The 23,796-nt window shown below is 46.1% G+C and overlaps 1 protein-coding gene across 1 annotated transcript in view; it reads left to right on the forward strand.

The window, feature by feature from the left end:
* The first annotated feature begins 4,713 nt into the window (after positions 1-4,713).
* The window catches only part of CCDC187 (coiled-coil domain containing 187), a 71,392-nt gene continuing 52,309 nt past the window's right edge, over positions 4,714-23,796 (forward strand). The window contains exons 1-11 of the mRNA XM_084649699.1: positions 4,714-4,728; positions 5,534-5,618; positions 6,304-6,347; positions 7,308-7,401; positions 9,806-9,875; positions 10,697-11,325; positions 13,547-13,666; positions 15,569-15,667; positions 21,488-21,616; positions 22,235-22,986; positions 23,375-23,469. Of these exons, the coding sequence (XP_084505825.1) occupies positions 5,564-5,618; positions 6,304-6,347; positions 7,308-7,401; positions 9,806-9,875; positions 10,697-11,325; positions 13,547-13,666; positions 15,569-15,667; positions 21,488-21,616; positions 22,235-22,986; positions 23,375-23,469 (2,087 nt within the window). The 5' untranslated portion in view covers positions 4,714-4,728; positions 5,534-5,563. The remainder of the gene's footprint in view (positions 4,729-5,533; positions 5,619-6,303; positions 6,348-7,307; positions 7,402-9,805; positions 9,876-10,696; positions 11,326-13,546; positions 13,667-15,568; positions 15,668-21,487; positions 21,617-22,234; positions 22,987-23,374; positions 23,470-23,796) is intronic.

Below are 23,796 nucleotides of genomic sequence, written 5' to 3' on the forward strand. Positions count from 1 at the left end.
GGACACTCCATGCCACGATGAGCTTATAGTCTAAATAGAGAAGACAGATAAAGGAAGGATAACCCTCCTCATTTCAGAGATGAGGAACTAAGGCACAGAGAGATTAAGTGACTAGCCCAAGGTCTCACAGGGAGTCTGTGGCAGAGCTGGGGCTAGAACCCAGATCTCCCGAGTCCAGCCCTTCCTCTCAGACCTTCACATTCTGCAGGAAGGAAAGGACTACACAGGCACTGACCGAAATGGTAGCTAGTAAGAGCTGCTGAATTGGTTATTTGGATCAGAGAACGGCAACATTCATTTTGTGGGCTAATGCCATTGAGTGTGGTATCCTGTGAATCTCTCAGCAGGTCCATAGCTGCAAAAAACTTGCAGTGATCTTCCTTGGAAGGCCTTAAAATGGCTATTCTCTGCTTTATGGCCCACATACCCCGCATCCCACCCGACACTCCAGGCCAGCAGCATTGAAATCAATAGGGGCTGCATTGACTGTTAGGGGGGGAATTTGGGTTTTGATGGCTGGTACAGCATAGTTCTGGATGATCTAACGCACAATGGGCCAAATTCTGCCCTGGATGACCTGTGAGCAACGCCTATTGAAGTCAGTGAGGCAAATTCTCCTCTGCATCATGTTGGTGCAGACCTAAAGTGCCTTCACTTGAATGGCTGTGCTTCTGCATGGCAGAGCAGAATCTGGCTCACCGACTTGGGCCTTACGTGCATGCTATTACAGGCAGGATTTGGCCCAGTGTCAGGTGTCACTTCCTCACATCTTGACAGATTTGTGGTCTAACACTCTGCTGTGTGTAGCACAACACGCTGGGCAAGTGGCCAATCTCTTGGCTTTCCTCTGCACAGCCAGTCTGCTGAGGCTTTGCAGTGCCAAGAGAGATGGGAGCCAAATTTGACACCTGTCCAACCCTAGCACCTTCAGTAGGATTGTGCGGGAGCAGCTGAAGGCACAGCATGGCATGACGTGTGTATCCAGGGCTGCCGTTGTGAGCAACGGCTTGAGGTGCAACTGAACAGAAGACGACGGCGGGGGAACATGAGCCTTTCCCCTCACTCTTGTAAGATTTCCAAGATTTGGATGTTTTCAACCGAAGTCCTATTTCAACCACAAGGTTTCCCACTGCTGGTTCCTTCTCCCTTCCCAGTGCTCAGACCCATTATTACAAGGGCTTTCTGTGAATTACAAGATTGAATTTAAGACTCTTATCACTTACATGCCCTGAGTGGCTGTGGTTCCATTCTTGGCACAGCTTTGCATTCTTAGCACTGGAAAATCTTAATCAGGCCAAAATTTGGGTTTGGAGCCACTTGAAAAGGGGACTTTTGCTGCTGTGATCTGCAGCTTGGGAATTCCTAGCTGGGTTAGGCTCCAAACCCAAAATAGTTGAAACATTTGAGCCAAGGCTAAGAAAATGTTTACTAGATTGGGGGCAGGGTTGATACTTGCTTTTCAAACCAACTTTTGTACAGACCAAAGGAATCCATGCACATGAAAGGAGGTTGTTTGTGTCAGTATCTCTCCCTACACTGTATGGACTTTCCAATAATACTGAGTTCTACAGAGTTGGCACGGCCCTTTAAACACATCTGACAGCACTTTCCAACAGGGGAAAAAAACACAGAGGAAATAAAACAGAAGCAAGAATCAGGCTCAATGTAAATCTAAAGCTGAAGAAAGAGTACCTCAGCCTGCCCTGCAAAGCAGTCACTGTGGGACAAAGAACGGGATACGAAGCGTCTTATCTGCAGGTCACTCACTGAATTCCACCCCAAAATGGCAGATGTTGATAGTCATTACTGCAGTTGGGTCAGAAGAAGTTTTCCACCCATATTTGGTTGGTTATAGAAATCAGTTCACTTCTGTTATATTTGCACCGCTTTGTGTTTGCTTCCCATGTGTGTTTGAGCCAATGGATTTATTGGCTGGAAGACCCATGGAAACAGCACGTGTCTTAACCTATATTAGAGGGTATTTGTGGGAAGCAAATTTCAAATTCACAAATGCAAGCATTCCACAGGAAACCAGAGTCTAAAAATCATCCAATCAAGAAACAGAAACATTGCCAGATGATCTGAGTCCAATCATCCCAGATTGGAATCAAGCTCCCCTGTCAATTTGTTGGAACCATCTGTTGTGTCTTGTCACACTCAGACTGTAAAATCTTCTGAGCGGGGACCATGTGTGTACAGCGTCTAGCACAACGGGGACTGGAGCCTGTAAGTGCTACACATCATTAAGAGCCATCATCAAAACTAAAACACACAGCTCAGATTTCAACTACTCTCAAGAAACTGCTGGCTAGACGTCTGCAGATCCAAGAATTAGACATGGAAAGAACCGAATAACATCAAACAAATTAACCTCAGAAAAATCTGAAGCTGTCACTTGTGGAGAGTTTGCAGATAGAAAGAGAATGAACTCAGTTCAGCAGATGAGTTATTCACTGTGAAGTGTTTATACCTCTCTAGTCAGAACCATCTGAGGCGCTGTGAAATGAGTGGCTGCATCTCAGTCCAATGCCTGGGAATCTCTATTGCAAACCAGTCACAACCAATGGCCGGTCCCCCATCGTGACAGTCTCAGAGGACAGGCAGAAGTGAACTGTCCTCTCTTCAGAGCAGAGGGGATACATGTTGGGGGGTAGTGGCAGTGCAAGGGGGTACAATTAGTGCCCATTCAGTACCTGGCCTGTGGCTAGCTAGAGAACTCTATTCTCCTGTGTTCTCCTGGCACATTCATCAATCCAGGAGGAAGGCATTGGAAAGGGATGTTCTCTACAACTTTCCCTGCTCTTTCATCCATGCATGCATCTGGGTAGAGTTCCTCTGGGCGGTGCCCATTGATTTCCTCATCTCTTTCTTAGGGCAAGGGGCATTTTCCAGGGTTGTCTGTTCAGTGTCTCCCTGGGATTTCTTGTTTTAACCCTTTGACCTGCACGCCCTATCCCTATGTTCCATTTATTGTCCCCTGTAATCACTTACATTCTGGGTTCTGTAGCCACTCGCTCATCTGAGGGAGCAGGCCTTTTACTGTTCTGGGGAACTCCCCCCTCCCGCTTCCCAGGATTCAGGTAGGTCAGTGCCTTTCCTGAGCACTGAATTTGCACCATCGTAATAAAATGAGCAAAAATGGTGTGTGTAGGGATGGAGCATTACACCAAGGGAATGAGTTAAGAGCTCCCAGTTACAGGTTCTTAAATCTGGGACTAGACAATCCAAATCCAGCCAGCAACCTAGATCTCACAGTGAAGACTGAAGACCTCATCAGCCCCTAAACTGCTCTCTTACCTTTCTTTCTGCAGGCGGAGTGCGCCATCTGCTGTTTGCCAAACAATAGCTGTTCCCTCCCTTTGGTCTGAAATGCCAGAGAGATTTTAAAAGATAGATCAGACAATCCCCCAAAAGCGGAGTACTGTCAATGGCAAGTGTTCCAACACCAGGTGCCAGGCCTCCCGGAAATCATGGCATTGGCTTAAAATCACGATAAATAAATTTGGGAGTCTCTTTGCCTACTAATTTCTGTGTTTTGAGGGTGCAGTCATGGCTCAGTAGCCATTTGGGCTAGAAACGGACTTTTTGTCCCCTACATAAAAGCTGGGATTCTTACTCCATATTTCTCCAGGAGCTGGGGATTTACGTTAGACATCAAAAGGCTCAGCAGTGCCAACGCTCCTGGTTTGTTGGGACAAACCCTCTCATTCTTGTCACCGAGGGAGGGATCAGAGTTGAGACAGGCCCATAAAAAGAAGCAAAGGAGACGGCTTGATTTGAGATGGGGACTCGTTCCATTACAGCAAGGATTTCTGGGGGCACATGGCTCATCCTAGCTGGTGCTTGGGCAAACTCCTCCAGGCTGAGTGTGAGCCCGCCCCCAGTGCAGTATTCTCTGCCAGTCTGAAAGCTCCAGGCCTTCTGCCCATCTTGGGCCCTGAATTCCTGATTACCACACATTAGTGAATCATGGACACATAGGGCTGGAAGGGATCTTGAGAAGTCATCAAGTCCAGCCCCCTGCACTGAGGCAGGGCCAAGTAAACCTAGACCATCCCTGACAGGGGTTTGTCCAGCCTGATCCTAAAAACCTCCAGTGATGAGGATTCTAGGTCTCACCAGTGCCGAGGGACAGTTACCGCCAATGTCTTACATGCAACCCTCCTGCTAGTACACCCCAGAATGACATCAGACTTTTCTGCATCTGCATCACATTGACGACTCATATTCAGTTTGTGATTCACTATCACCCCCAGATCCTTCTCAGACGTACTATCACCTCGCCAGCCATTCCATTTTGTAGTTGTGTGTAGATTGTTCCTTCCTAAGTGGTGTAGTGGGCAGTGGGCAGGGGCTGGGCGCTCACCAGCAGGGTGTCAGTCTTTGTGGGTGGATAACGACTTCTAAAGAAAAGCCCTTGGCACCCTGCCACATATTTGCAAGCTGAGATGTGCTTTCAGGCTGCTCTGTAGTCAATGAATAGCTTTGCTGTTTGTTCTCTTGTAGTCCCCTAGCAGCCTTGCATTGTGCTGTCACTTCTGGCCACCCACCAAAGAGAGTTCAAACAAAGTGTGTGCATTGGGATCCTGCTGCTCTGTCTCTCCCGCCCCTTGTGGCGCCCACACAGGAGGGGCCAGGGGCGGGACTTGGATTTCATTTGTCAAGTTTATCTTTCCTTTCAGCTTTACACATCAAGTGGCTGGCTGGATGAAGGCAGAATGGCAGCAGGTTAGCTCGGCAGCTGGGGGACAGGCAGGGGAGGAGCAGCTAGAAAAGAGATGACTCAGAGGCTTTTCGGGGGCTTTTTCTCCCAAGCCCACTGGGAGTGGGGTGCTGGGGTTAATCAGTCTGGAGAGATGAACAATCTCTAAAGTGCTTCTGTGAATGGCTGGAGAGAAATGGTGCATTTGGGATGTAATCTTGGCACAGCTCCTGGGCAAAGAACCACAAAGATCCCACTGGCCATGGAGCTGTTAAAAGCATGAATGATGTTACTATAGGCAAGTAAGGTACCAGACTGGTTAACTGGGGACTGGTTGGGTAGATCTGAGGAGGGGAATTAAGTCCCTTAGTGTCACTGCTTTGGAATGGTGGCATAATCTAGTGACTAAAGCAAGTAAGTGGGACACCTAGTTTCTAATGCATCCGATGAAGTGAGCTGTAGCTCACAAAAGCTTATGCTCAAATAAATTGGTTAGTCTCTAAGGTGCCACAAGTACTCCTTTTCTTTTTGTGAATACAGACTAACACGGCTGTTACTCTGAAACCTGACCATCCATGGTATCCGGAGTCATTTACCCTCTGTACCCCACCTGTGAAATGGGGACACTTCCATCCCTCATGAGGCATTGAGAAGATTAATGAAAATAGTCATTTGCAAACACCGCAGAGGTCTTCAATGTGCTCTTTAAATACTAAGTGTCGTTACTGATGATCAGCATTTGTAAACAAGGGAAAACTGTTAAACATATCCAAAGCATAGAAGTGTGTTCAATTGTCACCAATGAGTAGCACATTCTTGTGAATGTTCCAGAGGTGGACGCCAGCTAATCAAACTTGCAGCATGGCTTTAAAAGTGGACTGCACAGTTGCAGCTGAAGAATCAACCCCGCTAGCAGGTAATTGGCTTACACATTTCCAGTGCCTGTATAGTAACAGTGAAAGATAGGTCTATTTTTATTTTAAACCAAAGATTTTTACTTAAAACAAGCCTGTGGTGTGTAGTTACCATCACTAAATATTTACAAGATGAAGACAGAGATTGGGTGACAAAAATAGAATCACTTTTTATAAATCCTTCTTACCATTTCACCCTCTCTGTCGGGGTTGTGTCTTCATTGCAAAAGATAGGTGTGTTTTTATACTGAGATCACTAGGATTTTACACTGGGATAGTGGAGTCAAGGCACTGAAGTTTTTACCTTGATGTAACTAGCCAAGGTCAGCCCCAAGCGTGCATGTGGTTGGGAGGGAAGGGGTTGAATATTGACCTTACTTCAACACAGGTTTTTTAAAATTGATGTACTTTTTTGATAAGTAGATGCTGGGCCTGATCTTGCAAAATTGCTTTCACACAGGTAGCCCAATGGGCATCAAAGTTAAGTTCAATCCAACAGGAATAAGGGTGGCAAACCCAGCTCAGTTTTTAAGCAGCCAAAATTCCCCATGGACGTGGGTGGAAGTTTTGCTGAGGAAGCATTTCGCAAGCTGGCCCAGTGAGCATCAGCTCAACAGAACAGAGCTCTTTCACGGACAGGTATTCCTGTGTGCTGTTGCATCACTGGTATCTTTATTCTTTCCCCAGACGTGGCCTTGGCGTGGAAGAGTCTTCACAAAGCCAAAGAAGTGGTAAGTGAGGTTTGTAGAACTCTGACTCTTAAGGAAAGTGCCTCTGGTTACACGAAGTTTTGCCTGAATGATGGCTGAAATCCTGACCCTACTGACTTCACCCTATATCTCCAGCTCTGTCGTCTTTTGCTATTATGGCAATAATCAGAGGCGACATGTGGGGGAGAGTGGGTGCATACATATGGGTCACGTGCCTCCCCCAGAATTGCTGCTTGGCTTCCCTGAGCACGCTCAGTAACATCTACTGAAGCCACTTCCCTCACTCTGCCCCCCCACTATCGGCAGGTACAGGTCGTCTGCTAGGGTTGCCAATTTTGGTTGGACGCATTCCTGGAGGTTTCATTACACGACATACTCTTTGATTAAAGATTAATCTTTAATTCCTGGAGACTCCAGGGCAATCCTGGAAGGTTGGCAACCTGACTCGTCTCTGGCGATAGTGAAGCATGATATTAATAGGGTAGGCCCAGATCCTGCATGCACTTCTGCATATGTTTAACTCTAGTGCCATTGACTTCTGAGACTACTCTCACCTAAGTAAAGTTACACACACAGATAAGTGTTTGCAGGATCACTGGTATCACGTCTGCCGTAGGACTATTCCTGATTCACACAAGCTGGATCAGAACTGGGTTTAGCATTATACCCAGATGTAGAGACACTTTCCTTAACCTATGTATTAGATAATTTTAACATTGGCTTTAATACATTTTTAAAAATCTATTAGGCCTACCAGCGTAGATAATGGAGAGAGTTGTTTGTCGTCTCTTATCTTTCCAGTCAACTGCATTCCTTCCAACTGTAGAAAATACCAAAGGTAACATGCCTAGACATGCCAGTGTTTACGCACAGAGTAGCCGGGAGGAAAAGATTAATCAGAGAAGCAACATATACCAGCAAAAGGCAACCAGAGAAATACATCCTATGTCCCTTTTGAAAGGGAAATTTGCCTTTTTACAGTTACAGAGGATTGAAAACAAATTTGACCACGAAGATTGGAATTATGCCAAAGATCAGAAAGCCAGGAAAAAGCTACCATGTGAAAGGAGCCCTGGTGAGTTCTGATTTACTGGAGAAACAATGCTGGGATTGATTGTTTTCCCCTCTCTACTGCAGACAATCAGCCAAAGGGGAAAGCTACACAGCACTTAATGAGAAAGAACTAACTGGCGGGGGGCTGTAACTAAGGAGGTGAAATCCTAGTGGATGTAAGGTATAGGGAATCTGTGGAGGTAAGGCACAGGCGGGCAGCATGGTGTTAATCTCAAACAGCAATATCAAGATAAAAACTACCCATGACTCGTCTCCATTAGGATTTTAGAGCTGGACAGTTATCTCTGTGTCAATACACACTTTTATTGCAGCAAAGAGCCTTTAAAATCATTCTCTAAAAGCCAAAAGAGGCTAAGAAAGGAAGCAGGGAGTTTCACCAGATCACTGATAAAAACAGAAAGTGACAAGAACTCAGTTTGTTGGTTTTCTTTTCACGTTCACAACTGAGTTTATTGGCAGGAAAACATTGAAGCTGCTTTCAGAGTAACAGCCGTGTTAGTCTGTATTCGCAAAAAGAAAAGGAGTACTTGTGGCACCTTAGAGACTAACCAATTTATTTGAGCATAAGCTTTCGTGAGCTACAGCTCACTTCATCGGATGCATCAAATAAATGATGCTCAAATAAATTGAAGCTGCTGACTCTCTTGTATTTAGGGGTGCTATTTCTTCCCAAAGCACCAGGGCACTGCACCATTCTCAAGGTAACAGCTTAATTCCTAGGCTCTTGTCTTGTTAATGGGAAAAGCAAGAGAGACATATGGAGCCGATCTGTTCCAAGGGAATGGATACTTTGCCTTGCTGACTGCTTTTGAAGAGGAATTGCCTTTCTTTCCCAACAAGAGTTACCATTAGACAGGGGAAATGAGGATTCAGATTCAGTCCTGGGGTTTAACGGACACCAAGGTTCTCAGACTTTCCAATCACTGGCTGCAGCATTAAAGCCCAGAAGTTCACTGAACACAGTGTGACAGCAATGGAGGGCAAGATGCACGCTCCATTGAAACAAGCGGAACAGTCCTCCTCCCTAAGGCCCAGATTCTGCATTCGGATCTACGACGTCAGACCCTACTCACACAGAGCGCTGCTGATGTCAATGGGCTTCACATGGACCCCTCTGCACTGATCTAGGGGACTGAGAAAGATCACAAAGAAAGGCTTAGTCGGGATGGGAGAGGAGGGTGAACTAGGGGCACAAACGTTCCCTACAAACAGCAGATTATATATCCGAGTCAAAACCCAGTGAACCCAATGGGCACCTTTCCGTACAGTCCAGTGAGCTCATTCTCAGGCTCTGTGTTGCTTGGGGCTGGGGAACGCTTTTGAGTGTATTAGCTGCCCGCCTTTGCATAGCCCTAGACCAGAGCCCTGCCCAGCTGCCACACAGGTGCAGAGGTGACCCCAGAAATCTTTCCCACAGTACACACCATTAATCCCTGTACAGCCATCCCTGCTGCAGCCGCTGGCCCCAGGGCCTTGCCCGCCAAGTCCGTCCCATGCTCAGATCCTGCCTTCGAGCTCGGCCTGCCCAGGTGCTGTGTCACTCCCCATTCATCAGAGGGGACGTAGCCTGCTGGAAGCGGGCCAAGGCCCAGCAGGCCCCCAGGGGGAGCCCTGAAGCAGGAACTGGTCCCACAGCAGTGGCTTGGAGCAGAAGCACCAGCCACTTCACTGCCCAGTGTGTTCGCTTAGATTTGGCCCTGCAGCCCCTCTGTCGTGATGGCAGGAGCCTGAGTGAGCAGTGGGGTGGCCAAGGCTGCTCCTCCTTGCTGCTGCCAGTGCTACACACTGTGTGTAAGGTGCACACCGCTGCAGAGCCACAGCGCAGGTGCTGTAAAAGGAGGAGACTGTGTGCGCTCTGTGGAGCCCTTTTAGTTTCCTGTGTGTACAGCGCCTAGCACAGTGAGGCTCTGCTCTGTGAACGGGGTCTCTAGGCACTACCATGGTACAAACAATGAGCAGTGATGCATGCTCTCCCACTCCCACCATCTATTTCAGGGGTTCACCATTTCACCCTCATTTTGTGGCAGTTGCTCCTGGAAGCCTAGAAAGAGTTGACAGCACACACACTAAGTGCTACCAACACTGAAACAAAAGTTCTGAGTAGTGCAGGAGAGAGATTGAGGCCATTATTTGCTGAAACACCAAAGAGCAAACTGACTTGTGCAAACCCAGAAACAGCCCTGTCCAGAACCACAAAGGCTGGGCCAAGTCAAGACTGGCCCATTCCAGAGATTTGTTACTGTGTACTATTTCTCACAGATTAAACTGTACTGGTGTGTTTAAAGGGCCAGATCTGGTCTCCACAGACCTCCCACTAAAGCCTATTGTGCTCTCTTCAGCCAAACTTAAATATTAATTCAAGAAAAACTTCAGACTCTCACTGATTTGGTTGTGTTGTGCTATAGACAGTAACAGAGGCCAAGAGGAAACCGTTTCAAATGAAATCAAGACTGGGGAGAGCTGTCTATCCTGCAGGTAAATTACACCCAATATCTGCTTCTCAGGCTGGGAGTGGCTAATTAGTACAGATTTTGAAAGTGCTTTTAGGTCCTTGGATACAGACACCCATAAAGAGCAAAAGTCTCTTAAGCTCAAAACTTTGTGTTTTTTTTTAAAAAGAACTAAAGCTCCTAAATTGTTTCTCCCTAGGAAATCTCACCAGCAAGGCCAGTGGCATGCTGAGCCAGCGTGCGGATTTACTAGTTAATCTTCCTAATGAGCCTACCTGAATAATTTAACCAGAGTTTATAATAACCCCACCCTTCCTCTGCCTTTTTTTTTTTTTTTTGGTAGATTCTCCCACTGCTCCTTGCTTTTTTTAATTTGCAAATATTGAACTTAGCAATAGATATGGCTCCTTGCAGGAGAAGGCAGTAGTGCATAACTGTTCAGTGTGTCAGAGACCCAAGGCTGCTCATGGGTAACAGGGAAATTCCCCTTTTTCTCAAGTGGTAGGGATTTGTGCACTGGATTAGGAGGACTGGGTATTCTCGCCGTTGTCACTATGAAGCGAGTGAGTGTTGCCAAGAGGTCAGAGCAGTGATCGCTGGGATTCTAATGCTGGCTCTGCCACAAAACTTGCTGTGTGATCTTGGGCAAGTCCTGATCTGCTGTGCCTCAGTTTCCCCCTCTGTTATATGGATAAATGAGGATTGTTGTGCAGCTCTGAGATCCTCCACCAGAGGCGGGTGATAGAAACTCAAATTAGCGTTGAAGTAAGAAACGTAATTAGCCGTTTGATCATTCAATTCCCCAGAGTTCAGTGCATTCAGGCTCTTTTTCTTCTCTCAAAACAGGGGAAATTGTGCAAGTGTTTCTCCTGCTTGGCCAGAGAGCCAGTCCTTTGAGAGCCAGGCTGTGAGGAATGGATCAGCCAGAACGATGCACCTGCCTTGCGGTAGGGAGCCAACCTCTGCAACATGCAGCCCCGGCAGAACGGAAGCCCAAGGCGGCAGAGCTGAAACTGGCATTCAATCTACTCCAGAGACTCTGAGCGTACTGACAAGCAGGGGCAGTTTTAGTGACCAGATAAACACAGGCAAGACGAGCCCCACAGAACAGGTGGAGGGAGCTCACTGCTCCCCACAGCATCTGCCCTCTTCCCCGGAGGACAGCAAGCAAGCCGCCCCCTGTGCAGTCTGGAGCCACGCTCCCATGCGCCCGCCAGCCACGCCTGTCACGTGCTCCCTTTCTCCCTGCAATAGTCCCATTGCTCAGAAGCAGCAGGGACTGAGGAGACGATCACCCGACAACAAACTAGAGCGGCTCAGAGAGAGAATTCGGGAGCAGACGCAGCGACACCAACGTCTGGTTCAGGAAGAGAAGCCGCCCAGTGCCAGCTACGCCGGGGAACTGCTGCATCTAGGGCCCCTGAAGAGGAAGGTTCGCAAAGTGACCTTTGCTCCTCCAGCCCCAGTTTACAGAGGTCAGTGCCAGTCTGGTGCCGACTGAGCGCTGCCAGAGAAGAGGCCGGGGCTGTGCAGAGCGGCAGCCTGCAAGGCCCAGCACCTGCTAGGACAGAAGCTCCCCGCTTCCCAGCGCTGGGAATGGGGGTGGGGCCCGTGATCATAGAATCATAGAATATCAGGGATGGAAGGGACCTCAGGAGGTCATCTAGTCCAAACCCCTGCTCAAAGCAGGACCAATCCCCAATTTTTTCCCCAGATTCCTAAATGGCCCCCTCAAGGATTGAACTCACAACCCTGGGTTTAGCAGGCCAATGCTCAAACCACTGAGCTATCCCTCCCCCCATGCCAGACTTTAGAACAGGGATGGTGACCAAAAAGGTCAATTCGTGGTGGCTTTTTATATTGTCATTGCTTTTTCTCTCTCCCCTTGAGCCCTGCGCTTTTGGACTCTTGGTAACGAAGGTTTACAGACCTTACACGCATAGGGATCCAAGAAATGGACTCAGGAGCAATGACACATTAGTGCTATCTACATGTGGTCAGGAGAACTACATAGTTAACCCCCTGGCTTCCACATCATCCCATCCGGTCCACATCACACCTTCATGTACTTCATTTTATATACCTTCCTTCCCTTTCTCTCCGCCCCACTCTCCATCTGAAACCGGCCATCTGCCCATTAATCCACCTGGGAGCTTTGCTTTCCAACATGCCCAAGCCTCTATGTAGCTTTGCATAGTCAGGACTTAAATCAAGAACCTGCCACAAAAATGTTTCCTACTTTCCCCCACAAATACAGAATCCTCCTTCCACCAGCTTCACACACTGTCAGTGGAGGGCCACCATTGACTCATTGGCCCTTCGGTTTCAGAGCTTTGCTCGCAGGTAGACATAAGAGAACTTGCTTAGGTAGTTGCCTCTTTTGGGTGGCCTAGGGGATAGAGTATTGGAAAGGGACTCAGGAGAGCTGGATTCTATTCCTGGGTGACTGCTTTGCTGGGTGACCTGGAACAAGTCACTTCCCTGCCCCTCAGTTTCCCTGTCTGTAAAATGGGAATGCTGATACTGACTTCCCGTGTGAAGTGTTTTAAGATCTATGGATGATGAGTGCTAGACATGAGCTAGGTGTTACTAAGAAATAATAGAGGAAGGGTCAGTCCATTTTATTGTTCTTTTGACTTGTCAGCATGGAAGATCCACTCTGCCTTCCCTGCGAATGATATCAATCTTTGTCAGATAAAAACCATGGCAAGAGACTCCGGCCGTGCATGAGAATTGGCAGCACAGCAGTGTGGAGGGGGCATCACAAAGGAGTTCAAACAGGAGCTGTGTGGTTCAGAATGCACCACTGAGGATTTAACAGCTTGTTCAGCTGAACTAGAATGGTTCTGAAAGCAAATTTTAGCCACAAAGCCGGGTACAAGGAAGCCTAACTTGGCCTTAGAGGATTGTACACTGTTAATTGTCACTCTGCTTTGGAGTGATTTAAGAGGTCAAAGGTTTCTGCAAGTGAATGATGGCCCAGACTCAGCAGCAAGGATGTTTGTGTGTTTAGATTAGCCTGGCTGCTGTTTCAGATGATGGGGAATATTAAGGTTACATCAGAATATAGAAGACAGGCTGAAACACTAAGCATGTCAACCAGTCTTATTCATACACTAATACTTTCCAACTGCTAATGGAACCCAACAATTAATTCAGTTAGTGCACAGGGATAATTGAACAATCATAGGATTTAGAGCCCCAGCCCCATTGACAGTCACTGGTGTTCCCCGAGAGCTTTCCCCAGAAATAGCTGTTTACATCGTGATGCTGTTCAGTGGCCTGCATGAAGTGAAATGCTGGGTCTCCGTCCAGTTCCCTGTAGACGGGTATCAGCATCACAAAAACCAAGCCCTGCAACTGACACCAATTGCCCTCTCTGTGGGGAACCTAATCTGTACAGGGGCCAAGCTCTGGATCTTTACTGAGCCTGCATTAAACAGAATTTAAACCAGTCCAGACTGACACTGTTTAAAACACAGTTTGATCACTCATTGTTGACAAGACCAAGCGAGATTGAAACTAAGTCGTGAAACCACGTTGCCTTGCCACCCCAGGACAAGGTCAGATATGAGCTGGAATTGGTTTTGATAAGTATGTGTCTGCTTTTAACAACTGCATGAACACATCATTACCAGCCAACAGCCCTTGTGTGTCTCACTGTGGAGTGACTCCTTTAATTTTCCATTCCTTTAGGTTTTAGTGCTGTGAAACTGAAGGTTGCTCATTCTTCTGCGGATGAAGAGACTGGACTATCAGAATTTGAAGATGTGGCCACCACCAGACAAACCGGGGATTATAAAAACAAGAATCCAGGTTAGTGCGGCTAGTAACACAGGGGACTATTTGCTAATGGGGATTTTGCATGCATGAGATATCAGTTCTGCAAATGAAAATTTGGGCTGAATATCCAAAGAACTTTTCCACTAGTCAGAGATAATACTCTTCGCAAAGAAAGTGGTGGAATTCTCCTTTCTTGGGTCATTTAAAATTAGAGCAACTGAAGAAGAGAGGAAGGATGGTTCAGTGGTTAGGGTGCCAGCTTGGAGCTCAGATGATGTGGGCTCAATTCTCTGCTCTATCAGAGATTCCTGTGTGACCTTGGACAAGTCACTTAGGGCGGGTCTACACTTAAAACGCTGCAGCGTAGTGCTTTAGTGAAAATGTTACTATACTGAAGGGAGAACTTCTCCCGTTGGCGTAGTTAATCCACCTCCACGAGAGATGATAGCTCTGTCGATGGGAGCAGTTGTCCCGCTGACATAGCGCTGTCTACACCGGGGATTAAGTCGGTATAACTGCATTGGTCAGGGGGTGGATTTTTCAGTGTAGACCTGGCTTTAGTCGCTCCATGCCTCAAGTTTCCCATCTGTACAATGGGGACAATAGCACAGCCCTACCTCACAGGGGTGTTGCGAGGATAAATACATAGAACACTGAGGTGTTCACTCTAGTCATGGGGGTTATGGTTGCGTGTGCTCACCCATGGAGCGCCCCCTTGCAGCAGTGTGGGGTATTGCCGCTATCTTCCATGGTTTCCTGCCTGCCATCAACTCCAGGTCTTCTGTGGTGCAGCCCTGTGACCAAGTTACAAAGTTCAAACCCCTTCTGGGGTCACCCAAACAAGTCCAAATGAATCTGGATAATTTTTCTGCCCCCTTGAGCTACTGAAGTCCTTTCCTTGTACTTGCAAAACCAGTATCTCAGGGCTTCCCTGGCTGGAGCCTACCCTGCCCCTGTAGTGCACTGCCTCCATTATCTTTCTCTGTCCCCTAGCCTTGGGCTCCTTGCAGCTAGAGAAACCTGTCTCCTCTGCAGTCTCTCCCCTCGCAACTGAGTTCCTTCAGTCTACTTATTGTGGCTTAGTTCTGCCCGGTAGCCAATTGGCTACTCACCTCCCGAGGTGCAGCGCATGACTAATTGGGTGTATTCACTAGCCTTGCAGGTTAGGGGGTTAAGCCTCATCACAGGGATCATATAAGTACCTAAGGTAGATAGATAGAGCAAAAGAAATCCTGGGGGCAGAGGCCCCAGCCATGGCCAGGGTGACCTTAGTTCCACCTCTAGAATTCTATGAAAACAGAGTCATGGCTATGGCAGTGAGCGATTGGGTTCCTGCACGATCACATGGACCCAGGGCTATGCAGAAGACGTAGGTTTAGATCAGAGATCTTTCTTTTGTCCTCTGGTCTGGCAGCATGTTCAGAAGCAGGGGGTGCTTTCACCACTAAAGAGGCCTCTCTAGCCAATTAAAAACAGTCATGAATAAGTTCCAAAGGGCTGGTCCTTGCCCAAAAGCAGGATAGCAGCAACATGTGGCCTCAAGAAGAGTGAGAATGAAAGTGAAGTGATGCTAAAAAATGCCTGGGGGGTGGGGGTGGGAGGGGAAGATCAGTGGACAGACCCCCTTTTCTTCAGGGTGAATTGGATCGGGCTCCATCTTGCTTTCAATGTTGCAGCTCGGTACTGCATTAAGTCTGAACCATTCTTCTACAAAGCATGGCACAATAAAAGAGTGAAAGCCCACTAGTTGTCTGTACAACCTAGGAATGCAGTTGGCAATGAAAAGACAGCTTGTGGAAACCTGCCACTGATTTGACTGTCTAAAGCTTATCTATGTTAATTTCACAGTGTTTGGTATATCAGCAAAAGGGGTCATGTTTGCAGTTTGATTGCATTTCTAAGCTCAGTCTTTTCTGTCTTTTCCGACGGGTCAAGACCAAAGAGACAGACGCATGACAAGCAGACATGAAAGGCACAAGCAAGAACAGAGTTCATCCAAGTCTTCTGTCCCGGAGAAAACATTGAAAGAGAAAGGTAAAGAGGCAAATTATTTAGGCTGAGACCATGACAGGGATTAAAAGGGGCGGGGGGGGGGGGAATGGACAAAGGTGCTTAAGAAAATGTCCAGTTGGCAAAATCTCATGTTGTTTATTTATACTGTACATTATACACATGAACTCCTGGGAACCACAGTCAAGGATCATGGTCCATTGGACAAGGCACTCTGCAGAAAAGTAACAAAGGCAGTGACATACTGGAACTGGTGGCCAAAATAGTTAAATAAGGGCAGGGGTGAAAATTTGATGGCGGGGGGAGGATGAGATAACAGTAGTAGCATAAATTGGCAGAAAAGCAGAAGCTCAGTTTCAGTGGTCTGCTGATAGGAAAGCCGTGTGGTCTATCAGATAGACTGAACTCAGGACTGAGCTACTGGGGTAAAAGTAAAAGATTAGGAGCAGTTATAGTCATTTGAAATCCCCTGGGGTGTTTTGCAGGGATATTGGTTACACCCATGGCCCAATTACGACACAGATGGACTCTTGGGTAAGCAGAATGGAGTTTTCTCTGGTTTCAGTGGGGTATGGTCTGAGTTACTTTCTCTTCTAAACTGTTGTGTTGCCACACTATTAAAACAGCTGACCGGCTACACCCCAGAAGTGGCTCTATTTAAGTGAGGCGTGACATTCTGTCAGGCCTGGTCTACACTTATCAATTAGATTGACCTATTTACAGTGCTCAGAGCTGTGAAAAATTTCACACCCAGAGCGCCGTAGTTAGGTTGACCTAACCCCCAGGGTAAATGTGGGTAGGTCGATGGAAGAATTCTTTGGTTGACCTAGCTACTGCCTTGGTGTGATTGATCAACTATAGCAGCAGAAAAACCCCTTCCGTCGATGTAGGAAACATCTGCACTCTGGTGCTAACGTGGCATAGCTGCCGTCCCGCTGCAGCCTGGACACCCTCACAACGGTATTTAGAGGTTTAGCTGCAAAGTGCTTTCAGATCTGTATGCACAAGCTGCTGTAGATGTTCAAAGTATTATGACCGTAATAAATATAGGTTGGACTTTCCAAAGGCACCTGGGGAGGCTGAGCAGTACATTTTCTTATGCTCCATTGACAATCCTTGCCATAGGACGATCCTTGCCATTTTTAGTAATACTTTGCATCCAAAGGGATTTCTGAGTCTTACTTCATTAGGGCTTGTAAAGTATTTGGTGTTCCTTAAATCAAAGGTACTGTAGAAGTGCCAAGGACCATCACCCCTATTTTACAGGCTGGGAAACTGAAGTACAGAGAAAGTGGATGATTTATCCACGGTCTTGCCACAAGTCAGTGTTAGAAGTGGGAGTTTTAACAACTAGACCACACCCTCTCCTCACCTCTATTTCTAAGTACAGCATTTTATTGTTGAAATCAAGCCACTTTGCCCATTTAATGCCACCATTTTGGTTTGGAAACCGCTGCATTCAAAGTCATAGGACTTGGTGGTCGTACTGCTGAAAAGGATCGGGGAGGGGGGTGCGGGGGGGGGGGGCAGTGGACCACAAACGGAGGATGAGTTCTCAGTGTGATGCAGCTGCAAAAAAAGGCCAATAGGATTCTGGGTATATTCACAGGTAGTGTTTGTCAGACACAGGAGGTAACTGTCCCACGCTACTCAGCACTGGTGAGGCCCCAGCTGAAATAGTGTGTCCAGTTCTGGGCATAACAATTTAGGAAGAATGGGAAGAAATTGGAAAAAGAGTCCCGAGGAGAGCAACAAAAACGATCAAAGATTTAGAAAACCTGACCTGTGGGGAAAGGTTGACAAAACTGGGCATTTTTAGTCTGGAGAAAAGACAACTGAGGGGCAACCTGAGAACAGTCTCCCGATACATTCTATACGCTATAAAGAGGACAGGGACCAATTGTTCTCCGTGTCCACCGAAGGCAGGAGCCCGAAGTAATGGGCTCAATCTGCAGCAAAGGAGGGCTAGGCTACATAGAACTAGAAGGGTAGGTAAACTCTGGAATAAGTTTCCAAGGGACGCCCCATCATTGCAAGCATTCAAAACAAGTTGAACAAAGCCCTGTCTGGGATGGTTTAGGGTTACTTGGTCCTGCCACAGTGCAGGGGGCTGGACTTGCGGACTTCTGGAGGTCCCTTCCAGCCCCACATTTCTAGGATTCTATGAAACTTTGCAGGAAACAAGCAAGGGATACTCGATGTGCAGATTATTTAAAGCAGGGGTATTTAACACCATCAAGAGTATAAGGTATGTGACTTCAGAAAAAAGCAAAAGGATCCCTCATCTAACACTATGCAGATGAGGTTATGAATGTAGTAGAGTGGTGCATTCTGTTACCAAAGTGCTATTTAAAATGCATGAAATACAAAATAATTTTCTTCTCCCTCCATTTTTTGTTTTAATGGATTGCTTGAAAAATGGCTTGATCTTCCTCAGAGACTGGGTCATAATAAGACCATGCTATATGAAACATTCATCATTGTAACTGCCAGTGTCAGGATGTCTTTATTGGCCATTAGTTTCTGTCAGTGAAGAAGCCAGGCCAGGGCTAAGAAGAGATGAATGAGGGGTTAGGGGTCAGAGGCAAAGTACTTGGGAATTTGATGAATTTTAAATTTGCTGTAGTTAACAAAAAGTTAAGTCGCAACGGCTATAAAATATTCATCTGTTCATAGAAAGCAAAAAATAATTGCAGAATATTTAAATTAAGATGGTTTCCTTCTGGGCAGGCACCTTCATCAGGGATTCAATCTGTTCTCAGATTTTGACATAAGTTTTTGTAGTTAATAAAAATTGTGCCGATTAAACAAAATAAAGATTTAATTGAAATTAGACATCGCTGGGGGAGGGAAAAGGGCTTAGAGCCTGTCAAGGTTCCTCCCCCACTCTGAACTCTAGGGTACAGATGTGGGGACCTGCATGAAAACCTCCTAAGCTTACTTTTACCAGCTTAGGTTAAAACTTCCCCAAGGTACAAATTAATTTTATCCTTTGTCCTTGGAATATCCACTTCCACCACCAAACTCTAACTGGGTTTACTGGGAAACGTAGTTTGGACACGTCTTTCCCTCCAAAATCCTCCCAACCCTTGCACCCCACTTCCTGGGAAGGGGTTTGGTAAAAATCCTCACCAATTTGCATAGGTGACCACAGACCCAAACCCTTGGATCTGAACAATGAAAAAGCATTCAGTTTTCTTACAAGAAGACTTTTAATAGAAATAGAAGTAAATAGAGGTAAAGGAATCACCTCTGTAAAATCAGGATGGTAGATACCTTACAGGGTAATTGGATTCAAAACATAGAGAATCCCTCTAGGCAAAACCTTAAGTTACAAAAAAGACACACAGACAGAAATAGTCATTCTATTCAGCACAATTCCTTTCTCAGCCATTTAAAGAAATCATAATCTAACACATACCTAGCTAGATTACTTACTAAAAGTTCTAAGACTCCATTCCTGTTCTATCCCCAGCAAAAGCAGCATATAGACAGACCCTTTGTTTTCTCTCCCTCCTCCCAGCTTTTGAAAGTATCTTGTCTCCTCATTGGTCATTTTGGTCAGGTGCCAGCGAGGTTACCTTTAGCTTCTTAACCCTTTACAGGTGAGAGGATTTTTCCTCTGGCCAGGAGGGATTTTAACGGGGTTTACCCTTCCCTTTATATTTATGACAGAGTCCTTTTTAGTTTTTGTCTGTTGCATTTAGAGAAACTCTAACAGGTATTTAAGTTCTAAAACTGCATACTAACAACCACCACCCGCATTTCTATTACTGCAAAACTATACAGAGGAATAGGCCAGACAGTTGATTCATTCAAAATATCGATGAGTCTCAACCCCCTGGCTGTTGCTAGAGTTTGCAGGTACCACTTTGGGCGGTCTGGTCAGTAAGCCGCCCAGAGTAACTACAGGGTGCTGCAGGAAGTGATGTCAGTCATTCCTTGGGTGGTGCTCTTCCTGTCTCCCTAGCTACATGGACTGTGACGTGCTGAACGTTAGCTACGCGGATTTGTTTTCTAACATAACCCAGTTGTCTAGCAAAGAGGAGCCCAGGAGTTAGTGGTGAACCCGATGCTCCAGAATGGCGCTAGGGGGTTGCAATGAGTGTGTGTTGCAGATACAGGGCCAGAAGTTCTCCTGGTGTAGATGGGCGTAGCTCCATTGAAATCAATAGAGCTGGGCCCAGTTACCCTGTTTAAATATCAACTTCAAGATATTGGGCCAGCGTATCTGACTATGCTAGTGTAAAATCACTTAACTAGCCAATCTCCCAAAAGGCTGCTTTAATAACGGGCCCGATTTATTTAGTGGAATTTAGAAAGGCAGTGAGGCGCCTCCTGCCTCCCAGTGAAAGCCAGTGGGGGATGTCTACACATGGAGCAGGGGGTGTGATTCCCAGCTCAAGGAGAAATACTCACTGTAGCTGCGGCAGCATGAGAGGCTAGCTGCCCCAAGAACACGCCTCTGGTGTCGAACGTACCCGGGGTGGCTCTCTCACTGCTTGCTTCTTCGCAGCTACCCTCTGTTTTTAGCAAGCTAGCTCGATCAGAGCTAGCAGGAGCAGTTCTCCTGCAGCTGGGAATCACATCCCAGCTCAAAGCATACACGGATCCGTGGACGCTTTAGCTTTTTGCAACTTGGCATCTATCTGCATCTTTAGCTGCCTTTGTAAATCTGGCCCAGTGTCTATTTCACCTTAACGGAATCGTCCCTTTCAAACCTCTTCATAACTTTGTTACAAACTTTTGTCCATAGAAAACTTCAGGGGGTCTTTGGCATGTGGAAAAAATACGTCTGTTTAGCCAACTTCACACACTGCTGATGAGGTGTTTGGTACAAATACATAATTATGCTGGTGGGAGTATTGGCATCCCCTGAATATAATCTGAAATGATGAAGTCAAACTTTGATAAATGTTGTCTATTAGGTGACACCACGTATTAAGGAAGAATTATTCATTCGTGCCTCATGCTGCATCGTTTATTTTTGCATTATACACAGCCTCTCCTGCTGTACGGCTCATTGATTCTTCTACACTGGATCCTGCTGATCCTCACCTGTTTAAAAATAAATGTGTTTACTCTAGTGAGGTTGAAATAATCAAAAATAAAAATCATGGTCCCATTAAACACCTACGGTTCCCACCTCGGAGGTGCAAAAAATGGGGCATCTGGGATGATTCTAAGCACTTATGACGGGACAGCTGGAAGCATATACTGAGCACCCTTACAAACTTCCCCAGACAGCTGCCTCAAAAAAAGCACTGACTGGGGAAAGCCAGGACAGGTGGCAACGCTGTTAACACCCCCAACACCTTCTGCAGCCCATTGCGTCCAAGCCCCGGCTGCACCTGTCGATAGATACGGCTTGGGAAACTCACAAGCTTTTCTTTATTTAGTATCCTCAAGGATTCAGGTAGTCTCAGGTTTCAGCAAAATGCTTTTAACCGTCACAGGAACATGATGGAAAAAATAGGGTTCAGTCTCATATCTGGAGAACCGCTTAACTCTGTCAGTCCCCAGGTCTCTCTCTAGCCCACTTCCTCTTACATGCCTGCAGGTGCCACAAGATGGCGCTATCCCACCCTGTAAATGGGCCCGAATAGAGAGTGTAGGTCGCAAATTTGAGCGGCCTTACAATTTTTTTTTTAAATAGTCTGATGAATGTCAAAATGTTGATGAAAAATTTGGACTAGCTCTAATTGGAACCTATTGTCCCCCCTTTCCTCCCAACATCCCGAGTGTGGTCCCTTGAAACGGACTTATGAGAAAGTTAGAAGTGCCCCCCCCCCCGGCTTTTTATTTTTTAAGCAAGAAAAGCCCCATCTGTATTTTGTTTTCCAGGATCCAAACGGATTGGTGCTTCTGCATGGCGAGAAGGTCAGAAGCTGGTTAAAAAGTTGCTTGGCCCACCTCCTAAATGTACAAAGCTGGGGAGCACACCTGAAGAGCAGACCCCTAAAAATGATTCTGGTACAGTTACCGGTAACTTCTGGGTTGTAAGGAGCAGGGGAGAGATCCTGGTCTTTTATTTTGGTAAAGAAAAAGAAAAAAATAGTGGCTGAACACCGCTTCAGAAACTAGATGAAACAAATTGTTTCTTCAAGGTCATTAGGCGTTCCCGAGATTAAAAATGGCTACAATTCCCCAGCTCCTCACTTAACAGCCCCCTGGAACAGTTACAATATCACCTGTCCGCTGTGGAGATGTGGCCAGTTGATAGTGTCATTGTGTTTGAACCGAGACCTTAGATGGAGTTATCTAAAGGGCCTTTTGATAAGGAGTCTGCAACTGCTCTTATGTATTCAATTGTTTTTACATGGAAGGTCCATAATCCACAGATCATTCATATAGCGGACCACTGCAATGTCAAAAAAAGAGCCCCTACAATTCTGACTTCTAGTAAAAACCTGCAGTGATTTTCAAGCTGCGCTGAGGTTTTACTGCTAAGTAAACTCCAGAAAAGCCGGAGTTATAAATGCAAATGCTGACAGACTGTTAGCGGAAAGTAGATTTTGTGACTGACATGTTCGATACAGAAAATGATACATTCCAAAAGTAATAAACTGTTGCTTTAAAATGTTTTCGCAGAACCTGGTAAAGAATTTATAGCAGCCCCACAGATGGAACAAAGCTCTAGAGAAAGTGATGTTCCCGGTGGAGGCGATCACATGTGGAACAGCCTTCCGCATAAAAGCTGTCAAACCGCACCTGGCAGATCCACTGAAATTGCCAGCAATGCACTGACCAGAGATGCAAAGCAAATACTAAGGGATCTACATTTGCAAAACCAATCTTGTGAGAAATACAGAAGTACAAAGCTGCAGAAAGATACCACAACAGGAAGGGCAGAAGATCCAAAGCCATATCCAGAAACCTATCCTTCCTCAACTGAAATCAGCAGCATCACTCCCTCTGATTACAGCACAGAAAAGACCAGGTCCTTGTTAATGAAAGCTGGAATAGAGCCAAGAAATTGCAGCAGGGGAAAAAGTGCATCTCTTCCAAGAAGTAAGGGTTCAAACCGCCCAGGACGGAAAGTGTCCGAGAAGGAAAATGTTAACCAGTCTGCTAAGAAGAGAGTAAACGTAGGGAAAGCCCACACCTACAGCCCAGAAGAAGTGCATGAATTTATGCACAGAAAGATTGAGGAGAGAAAGAAGAAAAACCTAGAAGAGAAAAAGTCTTTAAAGCAGGCCAGAGAAACAAGAGCTCAGAGATTGCAAGAGTTGTACAGGAAACAGAAGGAAGCTTTTGCAAAGAAATCATGTTCTGGGGTGGCACAGACTTTAAACAGGGGAACTGTTCCGGCAACACAAGGTTCTCGGTATAAACTTGCCCAAGTAAGTACATAAAAGGAAGATAAATGAACAAGGATGGTGATAGAGTGAAAATATATATATATAAAATCCTGACCAGCTGTCCTGTGTTTGGAGGTGATTTTAAGTGTTTATATAAATTGAGTCCTATCACAGGAATTCAAGTTCTGATGATGATGATGATCACTGACTGCGTGGGTTGGGTATCCGTAGGGTTGGAACCCTTGATCTTTAGGTGCAAAAGCATAAGCTTCCACTGCTTGAGCTGAAAGAACAGCTTCATTACTTGGCATCTGTAGTTGACTCTTATCTGATTATGTAGGCCAGCTATTAGATGGGGTGAAGACCACGCAGTATTTTATTGTTCCATAGTTATTTCGCAATTACATTAATTGTTGTTCCTTCATTTCAGGAACAGGCAATGAAAAGGAGCCTGGAAAGGAATTTTATGGAGTGGGTCCATAAAACATCATATGCTTTATTGAGAAGTGAGGAGCAGGGAAGAAGGTATTACATGAGCCACCGAGATACAAAAGTGCATCTCTTCAGCCCTTTCTCTAGTGTGTCCTGGAGATTTGTCATAAGTGTTCTGCTTTAAACTGTAATGAATAAGCTCACTGGTTACTCAGCAACAAAAAAGGACTTCGAGTCTGATGTGCGAGGTGCTGTCAGTCCCCATGTTAAAATCTGCCTCATCACATACTAATGCAAGTGAAATGGTTGAAGTCGTTCACTGGGAGCCAGGAGTTCTGTGTCTGTGGGAGAAAAATGGCCTAATCTCTGTGTGCCTTAGTTTACCAGGCTGTCAAAGGATGATCGTGACATTTCACAGGG

This window comes from Lepidochelys olivacea (genome assembly GCF_965140295.1).
Source record: "Lepidochelys olivacea isolate rLepOli2 genome assembly, chromosome: 16".
In the NCBI taxonomy this organism is placed as follows: domain Eukaryota; kingdom Metazoa; phylum Chordata; order Testudines; family Cheloniidae; genus Lepidochelys; species Lepidochelys olivacea.